At 49.1% G+C, this 9,817-nt stretch overlaps 1 protein-coding gene across 2 annotated transcripts; it reads left to right on the top strand.

The window, feature by feature from the left end:
• Positions 1 to 2,992: 2,992 nt before the first annotated feature.
• On the top strand, positions 2,993 to 7,660 carry LOC117647236 (intraflagellar transport protein 88 homolog). Of its 2 annotated transcripts, XM_034388890.1 has the most exons (17): positions 2,993 to 3,283; positions 3,401 to 3,637; positions 3,727 to 3,774; positions 3,859 to 4,046; positions 4,119 to 4,314; positions 4,392 to 4,609; positions 4,703 to 4,812; positions 4,899 to 5,020; positions 5,107 to 5,254; positions 5,340 to 5,539; positions 5,644 to 5,830; positions 5,910 to 6,057; positions 6,149 to 6,260; positions 6,355 to 6,589; positions 6,673 to 6,798; positions 6,879 to 7,049; positions 7,127 to 7,251. In XM_034388890.1, exons 2-17 carry the CDS (start codon positions 3,488 to 3,490, stop codon positions 7,249 to 7,251), a joined length of 2,484 nt encoding a protein of 827 aa, XP_034244781.1. In that variant the 5' UTR covers positions 2,993 to 3,283; positions 3,401 to 3,487. The 2 variants fall into 2 exon arrangements, with proteins under 2 accessions (XP_034244781.1, XP_034244780.1); XM_034388889.1 differs by lacking the exon at positions 2,993 to 3,283 and having other exon boundaries at positions 3,488 to 3,637; positions 7,127 to 7,660.
• The last annotated feature ends 2,157 nt before the right edge of the window (positions 7,661 to 9,817 follow it).

Here is a 9,817-nt window from a genome sequence, read left to right as displayed (position 1 = left end):
TCGCCGGCAGCGGATGTCCTGAGGAAGCGCGACAAGCAGAAGGGGGTTGGTTGTTGGAATTGCATGCAATGCCCCCCGCCCCCTTCAGACCCATAAGGAGCAAGCTCCTGGTTATTTGCATTTACAGTCCGTCGTCGTCAGGTTGGGGGGGGGGGGGCACTGGAAGAAGCCAGGGATAGACGGACGGGCCCGCAGAGAGAGGGGCTTTACACACAGAGTCGTCGTCCTGCAATGCAAATTCACTCTGGCCTTGCAAAAGTCCGTGGCCTTGCGGCCTGCTGACTGGGCTGCCCCGGCTGCCCCGTCGACACACAAAAGGCCCACTTAGCTCGTCGTCTCCATGGCCGAGGCCGAGTGGTTCGCAGTCGACAATTACAGCACCCTTGGCTCATTTTCCGCACCCGTTCCGAATTCGTGCCCGACTATAAAAGTGAAACCAGGCTTATAGTGTAACGGGGCCTGGCACCACGGCGCGCCAAATCGAGTCGCGAACCACTTTTTACGCGTTCTCGGAGAGAATACACGCGCAAAGTCGTTTAGACTGTGTTTTTTCTTCTCATTCTTTTAACTCGGGGTGTATTATGCGTGGTGTGAGTGTGTGTGTGTGTGTGTGCGCAGACTAGTTCTGCTTCTCCTCGCCCGGCAACAAACCAGTAGTAACGCACTTCACGCGCGAAGGTGACAAAAAAAGGCTACCCTCGAAGACGTTTCCACCATCCCCGCCAGGGCGCGCCAAAGGCACGGCCGAGGGAAGGGAGGTGCTCCGGGGTGCGCTCCTCCAAGGGATGGATGCACATCGTCATGCACTGTACTGTACCTACACTGCAAAAATGGCATCTTCCTTCGGCAAATCTCTGCAAATCGGCAAGTCACAGCCGCCCAGGCGGCTGCGCAAACAAACTTTAGTTGTCGCGAAAAATTTCCAGTTTTTTTTTTCTTTTCTAAACCATGACTCATCCTTTTAAAAATCACGTCCTAAGTAATGGGATGCGTTTGCAACAGAATGCAGGTCCTAATGAAATTGAGCCGTTGCATTATTTACAGAGTAGTATCGGCGTCGATGGATGGGTGCCGCGACGTTTCCGCGACCCTCGCCGTGACCCCGTCTTGGCCGTTGGGGAAAGGAGCACCGCTACAGTGTAGGGCGAGGGGATAGATAGTCCGCCTTTTCGTGCGTGTGTGTGAGAGAGAGGGAGGGTGTCAACTATACTTCAGGTAAGGGCCGCCTTGCTGCAGCATCGTCTCCCTCTATTTATTTTTTTCAATTATTTTTGTTTTTGCAAACTGACAAGAGTGACTAAGCCAGCTGTCTCACATGTCCAGACTGAGCTGTAGATTTGCCTGATTTTCGGAAACATCATTAACAGTGCACATGACTGCCATGGTCGGACCCATTTTGGTCTGTGGCGAAATTTTTGAGCAGCCTGGTCCATTTTCACGTCTCGGGCCGGGAGCCCGGGGTTCGAGACCCGCCGCCGGCAACAGTTTCCCTCGCTCCCCTTTCTTCCAATGCCTGAATGATGACCCACATTATGCCGCTAATGGCTCCGATCAGGGCCAATGCGAGTCCCCGCCACGCCACGCGGTGCCACGCGGTGCCACGCACGCATTAATAAAAGTGCATGACTCCCCCTTCGCCGTCTCCTCTTTTTAATTTTTCCCGTCCTTGGCGTCGCTGGCGGCCTGTCTGTCTCTCTCGCACCCCTACGCCCCGAGAGGAGCGAGTGCGAGAGAGACAGAGCAACTCGACCGACTGGCAGGGTCCGCCTCGTACGGTGCTTTGACCTGATTTGGGCGAATCGCCCAGCCCGGCCGGCACACTGTCTGGCTGGCTGGGAAGACGCGCTGAGACGGGACGGACGGGTCCTGCAGGACGCCGAGGACGCCGAGGACACCCCAAGACAAGGCTGGCTCTCCCAACGGACGCCACTCCCCATAAGGGAGACATCGGCCTGCTTTCTTCTAATTAGCATGGCCTGGGCATCGTCGCATCGCCTCGACGGAAAATTGATCCCAAAGATACTCACTCCTCACTCCACCGGCCGCCGGACGTCCGTCCGTCTCTCTCAATTAATGGAAATTAACGTGGAAAAAAAGTGCACAATAAAGTAGTATGACGAGGCGGGCCAGACTGCTGCCGAAATTCTTTTCGCCGCCACACTCCAGGATGCTGCTGAGACAAAAGGGGTCCTGTGGGCCCAGCACGGCCAGCACACGTGGGCGGGGGCGGCGCGGGGGCGGCGCGGGGGCGGGTCACCTGAGCGGCACACTCCTCCACGCGACCGCCCCCCCCCCCGCCCCCCCACCTCCTTCCTCCTGATCGGCCCGTCATTCACCCCGCCGAGGGAGAACACAAGACCGGAGGAGATGAGGTCGCGTGCACTTTAAAAAGTCGGAACAAGCAGCGGTTTACATCGCCAACACATATCGCATGCCACTTTACGTGTTTTCGACGTTTTTTTGCGTGACTGTACTGTTCGTACTCTTAGGTTTGCTCGTTTAGGCGCGGCCCCTCCCCGCCTCCACCTGTCGCTCCTTGGCTTCGCACCGCTTGGCACCGCTTGCCGCGCCCCCTTGCGGCACTGACCGGTACTCTCGGTTCCCAACCCAACCACCGCCCAGCACCGCGGTCCAGTGCACTGGTCAAAGTGAATCAGAGAGTGCTCCGGGCGGACTTGGGGCGTAAAGGCGGTTCCCTGCGGTTCCCTCGTTAGGCGGCCAGAGTCTACAGACAACAACCGGTAGCCTCATGTCACAGTTCGCTGGCCGGTCACTTCCGCGCCGCGCCGCGCCACGCCACGCCGCGCTGCACTTCCCCCCGTTCCGCTCCGCGAAGCGAGCGAAGCAAGCGAAGCTGGGCCGCGGACGGTGCGGGCGCAGAGCACTACTCCGCGTTGGGCCGGCAACGGCGGCGCGGTGCGCTGCCAGCGCCATCTCTCGTCGAAAGCCGGAACTTGAAGGGTTGCGGCCGAAGGCGGGGGTGGGGGCGGGGAAGGCAGGATTAGCTCGTGCGGGTGTTGGGTTGTTGTTGTGGTTGTCACCGTTGTCACACACCTACAATCCAAGCAGGCGACTTCAGTCCCACCAATTTAGAGATTTAGCTGTTCTCGACAGCTACACATACCGACAAACTTTCGAGCAACGTCGAAATTTCAGACGAGCTTCGCTTGTTCTTCTGTCCTCACACGGTCAGAAGAAGAAAAGAAGAAGAACGCCCACATTCCTTTGATACAAAATGGATGTAAACAAACAACTTCAAACCGACGAAGAAATGCGTCAAAATGTACGAGTCTCCACGAAATTAGTCACACGATCTTCACTGACACTTGCAAGTTAAAGCCGCGATCGAGCAGTAGTCGGTATCTTTTGTTCAAGTCCTCTTCGTCTATTTGTTTCACAGGTTGCAGACGTCTTTCAGCGCCCTTTCCTCTGCTAGGGATACAATAACCTTCCAGTGACTGACAAAAGTTTGTTTACAAGTCTAAAAATGATGGAACATATTCATCTGGTGCCGTCGGATGACGACGACCTCTACTCGGGCTACAATGAATATCCTTCAGTCCTCAACACCAAAGACTTCAAGGATGACGAGATCATTCAAGAAGCCCTCAGAACGAGTGTGGGTCGAAGACCTCCAGTAAGTGAATGGGTTATTTTGGTTTGCAAATTATGATCAGAATGACACTAACCTGGAAATCAATTCCCTTCATATTTTATTTACTTTAGATCTCTTTGAAACCTACAACTGCCTCCCGCCTGGGAACATCAACTGGGGTGAATAAAATTTATTTAGTACTTTTTTTATTGCCTGTCGGTTTATGGTCCATTCATTTGACTTATTAAATCATTTTTCTTAAGTTCCGAGGAGGCACAGCCATGAGACCATTCACAGGCTCAGTTGATGGAGTGAACCGTCCCATGACAGCTGTGCGTGGTGCTGGGTACACTTCAAACAGAGTGGGATCAGGCTCCAGCCAAATGTTCGACCCTCTCAATCAAGCAGCCAATGGGCCAGCTCCTCCACTGGAAGGGAAAAAAGAAGACACGTATGTATCTTCCACACAGACAAGCGCACAATTTTACACACATTCCTAATGTTGTTTTGGCTTCTTCCATAGGCCAGAAGAAAAAATAAAAAAGGCAGAAAGGCGCATAATGCAATTAATTGAGGAGTCGTGCCTTGCTAACAGTTCAGGAGATATGCGCTTGGCTCTGGAGCGAGCTAAGGAAGCATCAACCAAGGAGAGAAGTTTGATAAGGATGCAGGATCAAGCTGGCCTTTCTGAAACCCACAATCTTGACCTAACATTCTCTGTGAGTTAAATAATATACTTACTCGTTTTTGTCATGCTATGCATGCCTCAAACCACTGACCAAAATATTTTTTTCAGGTGTTATTTAATTTAGCTAATCAGTATGCTGCTAATGACATGTTTTCTGAAGCCCTTAACACATACCAAGTAATAACTAAGAACAGAACTTTCAATAATGCAAGTAGACTGAAGTTGAACATGGGAAACATATATTTAAAATTGAGTGATTATGATAAAGCTGTTAAAATGTATCGAATGGCCATTGATCAGGTTCCTACAACCCACAAAGAATTGAGGCAAGTAATAATATGCTGATATTTTTTATGTGCTTTCACTTGACAGTTGTAGTAATCCTACTCCTCTTTACACTTTCATTTTTCTGCCTCCAGGATTAAAATTATGCATAACATTGGTATACTGTTTGTAAAAATGGGTCAATTTACTGAGGCCTGCAATAGTTTTGAATACATCATGCAAGAAAAGCCAGACTTCCACACGGGTAAATTAAGTTTTGTCATTTCTTTTTAACCTGGTAAAATGCTATACATGATACCATTAATGTAACTTATATTTTAAAAATTATAGGGTTAGATGTGATTGTGTGCTACTATGCCCTGGGAGAAAAAGAAAAAATGAAAAGAGGCTTTCAAATGTTGGTTGAAGTTCCCTTGAAAATTGATGATGAAGACAAGTACAGTGCAACTTCAGTAAGTATGAGTTAAATGTGTGCCCCTGAGTGATTCTTGTGCAATGATGTTTCCTCTTGCTTTAACTGTAATATTGTCACTTGCAGGAAGATCCAGCAGTAAATTTAGCATTGGAAGCAATTAGAAATGATTCTTTGCGTCATCTGGAACGACAGATGAAGCAGAGTGCTGAAAGATCTATTTTGACAGCAGCAAAACTTATTGCACCTGTCATAGATGACACCTTTTCAGCAGGTCAGTATTCAGTAGTATTAACTAACAGTGAATTGCTAATTACTTTAAAAGTTGTTGATTTACTGACTTCTTTTTTTTTTTTCAGGATACAACTGGTGCCTAGAGACTTTAAAGACATCTAACTATGCCTTTTTGGCAGCTGAATTAGAAATAAATAAGGCTGTAATGTTCTTGAAACAAAAGGAAATTAATCAAGCAGTTGACACACTCAGAGCTTTTGAGAAAAAGACAGAGTCTAAAGTTGTCAGTAGTGCTTCTACAAATCTGGCATTTATATATTATTTGGTATGAACAATTAAATTAAAACTGATCTATCTGGTGAAAATAAGTTCTCTTTTCACATCTTTGTGTTAACAGCATGTATTTGTACCTCCTTTTTTTATCACTAGCAAGGAGATGTAGAGCAAGCTAAAAAATTTAGTGAATCTTCACGACAAGTTGATGGCTACAATGCAGCTGCATTTGTCAATCTTGGGAGCTGCAGCATGGCCGAAGGCGATTTAGAGAAAGCTAAGGATCTATTCCTGTGTGCCTTGGAAAATGACGCATCCTGTGTAGAGGCCCTTTATAATTTGGGTAAGAGGAGGAACACAACTCACTGCTTTTTATTTATCTAAAATAAAATGACACAATTCATTTTTATTTTTAATTTTAGGGTTGGTAAACAAGCTGTTAGGGTTCCATGAGGATGCCCTTGACTGCTTTTTAAAACTACAAGCTATTGTACGCCATCACCCTGAAGCTCTCTTCCAACTTGGGCACTTATACCAACTAGTGGGTGATGTTGACCAGGCTATTGAATGGTAGGTAAAACCAGGTGTCATTGCCATATAGGTGCACACTTTGTTTCTCAATGCCTGCTCACTCACCCCTGTTTGATTTTATTTGGTTTAGGTTCTTGCAACTGTTGGGACTTGTGCCAACAGATCCTGGTATTCTCCAAAAACTAGGAGAAATATTTGAAAGTGATAATGACAAGCAGCAGGCTTATCACTATCATTTTGAGGTAAAACCATTTGTGTACATACGATTATTTAAAAATTTGTTACTAGTGATAAATTGCAATTGATTGTAAAAAATGCACTTGTCTTTGTCTCCAGTCCTACCGTCACTACCCATCTAACTTCGATGTCATTGACTGGCTGGGGTCATACTTCATTGAATTACAAGTATCAGAGAGAGCAATATCATTTTTTGAGAGAGCCAGTGTTATCCAACCTGATGAAATGAAATGGAAACTTCTTGTGGCTTCATGTCACCGGCGAGCTGGAAATTATCAGCAGGCTTTGTCAACATATAAGGAGATTCACAGACAATCCCCAGAAAATATAGAATGTAAAGCCATTATAATTAACAGTACTTGGCATTAAAAGTGTTTCATAAATTCATCAATTAATTAATATTTTGATGTCATGCAGGTCTTAAATTTTTGGTCCGCTTGTGTAGTGATATGGGTTTGAAAGAAGCAGCAGACTACGCCATTGAACTGAAAAAAGCAGAAAAGGCAAAGGAGGTTCGAAGTCGAGTTGGTAGTGGAAGACCAGGTAATTTGCACAACCTGGTACGTTTGAGACTGTCACTGCAAGACACAACTCATCATGCCCGTGCCTCTCATTCTCTGCAGGTTCCATGAGGAGCATTGGCAGTGCTCATTCATCAAGGGTCGGCTCAGGCTCAGCAGCCGCAGCATCTATAAGTCACCCAGGATCCGCTGTGGCAGCAGAATTCCCTAGAGGCACAACTCCAATCATTGAGGACCGTATTACCCACACCAGAGCAGGAAGAGAAACTTTGGGTAAATAGAAATTTAAATAGAAAGTTGACAAAGTTCCTTGACTTTCCAGTCATGTTTGATAAAATTTCTGTCTCTAGATGCAAGTTATTCTGATCCGCTGGGCCCTGCAGTGGAGCGACCACGGACATCAGCAGGTCCCCGACAGATTCTTGAAGATGACTTTGGTGATGATGATGTTGGAGACGATTTACTCCCCGAATGAAAAATGCCGATGCATGGGGGAAATGTGTCAATTCATCTTTAATGATCTCTACCTATAAGTTTAGAGCACTCTATTTATATCACCTTTATTTATTCTGTGATTTTTTTTTTTTCTCACTAGTCTTTACTTTCATCACACCTGGTTGAATGGAGTAGTTTCTTGGGACCAGTATGCCAAGCTCTTACTATTATGTACTTTGCATTGTGCAAACCATAGATAAAACTTTGCAACGTTTTACATATTTTCCACCATCACTTTTTTAAAAAAATGTGTATTCTCTAGTCAGTTTATTGAACGAAAATGAAGAAATATCAAAGACAATTGTTGCTTTTACCAACTGCAATCTTGGGATTTGAGAATAATAATAAAAACGTCTGCTCGTTGACCAGTGTCATGAGAGAAAACCTGACATTGTAATGGATTTTTTTTTTAATGCTACTAGCCTAGGGAACAGCACGCCTGGTCCATAGGCCACCTCCTCGACCGGCCGCCCCCACCCCCTCCCCACCCCCCGGTAAGGTCATGCCAGGGAGGGGAGATGAAATCGAAGCGTTCGCATCCCTCCTCTGTTGACAAATTGGATTAACAAACTTGGGAGCGACGTCGTCGCTGTTGCTGTCGGTCGGGGGCGCGTGCCCCCACTATAAATATCGATTCTTGCCTTTCAACTTGACGAGAGTGAGCGAGATAGCCGTATACGTACCGCGCACTGTACAATGAATGGGATCACGTTTCTCCAGTATACAGAGCATAACGACGGAAGTTCTTAGTCTGATGATTTCGCTGTGTTCCAGACGCCACCATTTCCATAAAGGCGTCACTCTCTCATGATAAAGGCATCACTTCGTTCTAACCTGCAAACGTTCCGGCGGGATCGAGGAGGACCAGCGACCGCCACAAACCGTCGTAACCTGTCGTAAACTTGCCGTAACTCGTTCCACTACTTCCACTATCACAACACACGCACTCACTCTGACACGCGCAGATAGAAATTACTCGGTGTAATGAAAATGTCTCCGTACTTCTTCACACGGTCTCACGACAGCCGGCGAGCTGATTGGACCGTTTCAACTTAACTGACCGTTTTTTCAAACTGAAACTGAAGCCGCAGCCGCGGGGGGAGGGGAGGGAGGAGGGCGGAGGGGAGGGCACGGTCGCCCGTTGGGAAGCCTACCTCTCAGGCGACACCGGGCCTGCACGGCGTGCACCGAGAGAACCGTATACCGTTGTACTGCGCCCTGGTATCACGTTTCTCCAGTACAGGACGTAACGAGGAAAGTTCTTACTTGGATGATTTCGCCTGTTATCATTTTCGAACAGAGAAGCAGTGTCAGAAAAAGTCTGCTTCTTGATGGAAAAGCGAAAAGCATTCAGCCGTGTCTGATACACTTACCAATGACAATAAGCCCAGATTGCGCTCGAGAATTCTCAAGCGCGGGCGCGTTCCGTTCGGCGCCATGCAATCATGCTCTCATTCCGACGCTCCATGTTTGCTCGACAAGAACCCGATCATTTGGTCTGATAGGGTATTGTTTTGACACAAAAGTTGAGAGAGATCTTCCTTTTTGTTGACCGGGGTCAATAAATGGTGGGATTTGTCCGCCCTTTGGACTGTACCGCGCGAGTTACTTGAGCCCTTCCCTTCGGTTTTGTCGTCTTCCCTTCCGTTTTATCAAAGTCGCCCCGCTGATACGTCAGTGACCCCCGCGAGCGCGAAAAAGAAAACCTAAGAGGCGCTATTGATATCAGTGCCGTGCAGGTTGGGGTTGGGCCGTTTGGGCCCCTCTTGCCCTAGAATTGCTCGGCGACGACTGCGCACTGCGTTTGTCTCTCTCGCACTCATGGGGCGTGCCATGTAGGTGCGAGAGAGACAGCGACACTCGGATTCGAGCGGCTGCGCTGGACGTCTGCGCTTCAAAGCTTCCACCCTCGAGGCGCCCCCGCCCCACCCCCACCCCGTGGCCCCATTACCGTTCCATGCAGCAGCGTGCACACGGTGGACACACACAGCGCATTCTTTGACCGCCATCCAGGCGAACGTCGACCGGACATTGCCTGCCCAGCGCCAGCACGCTGTCGGCAGGGCGAAAGGAGTGAGAGAGAGAGAGAGAGAGAGAGAGAGAGAGAGAGAGAGAGAGAGAGAGAGAGAGAGAGAGAGAGAGAGAGAGAAGGGGGTGGCGGGTCCTTCCCCAGCCAGCGCCCCGCGCCCCGGCCGAGCAGCCGCCCCTCCTTTTTGTCCTGCATATTGACACTTGTTCTTGCAGCCGATAGTCTTGGTGGCGGCGCGGCGGCGCTCAGCTTTGACGTTTTCACTTGGAGGTGTTGGCAGAGGGAAGAGGGGGGAGGGGGGCGATAGCTCGCGCGCGGTCTGCTGGGTGGCGGGGCGGGGCGGGGTGGCGATGGCCTTGTGTGACGCGTGCAACTCGGCGGCGTGGGGGCCGGGGAAAGGGGGCAGGGGGCAGCAGGGGGCCTGTACGAGTCTTTTACGCCGGGAGGGCCGGGAGGGGATCGCAAAGGAGCGGGGCGGGGCGGGGCGGCGATCCTGTCCGTAAAGCTGTGGCAAAGC

This window comes from Thrips palmi, unplaced genomic scaffold (genome assembly GCF_012932325.1).
Source record: "Thrips palmi isolate BJ-2018 unplaced genomic scaffold, TpBJ-2018v1 HiC_scaffold_2, whole genome shotgun sequence".
In the NCBI taxonomy this organism is placed as follows: domain Eukaryota; kingdom Metazoa; phylum Arthropoda; class Insecta; order Thysanoptera; family Thripidae; genus Thrips; species Thrips palmi.
This window is presented reverse-complemented; position numbering and strand designations above follow the sequence as displayed.

Bases quoted from the DNA above. Each gene is read 5' to 3' on its own strand.
- LOC117647236 (XM_034388889.1), top strand. From the start codon at position 3,488: ATGATGGAACATATTCATCTGGTGCCGTCGGATGACGACGACCTCTAC. The intron at 3,775-3,858 runs GTGAATAAAATT...ATTTTTCTTAAG, and splicing joins GCCTGGGAACATCAACTGGG to TTCCGAGGAGGCACAGCCAT. The intron at 6,590-6,672 runs GTAAAGCCATTA...GATGTCATGCAG, and splicing joins ATCCCCAGAAAATATAGAAT to GTCTTAAATTTTTGGTCCGC.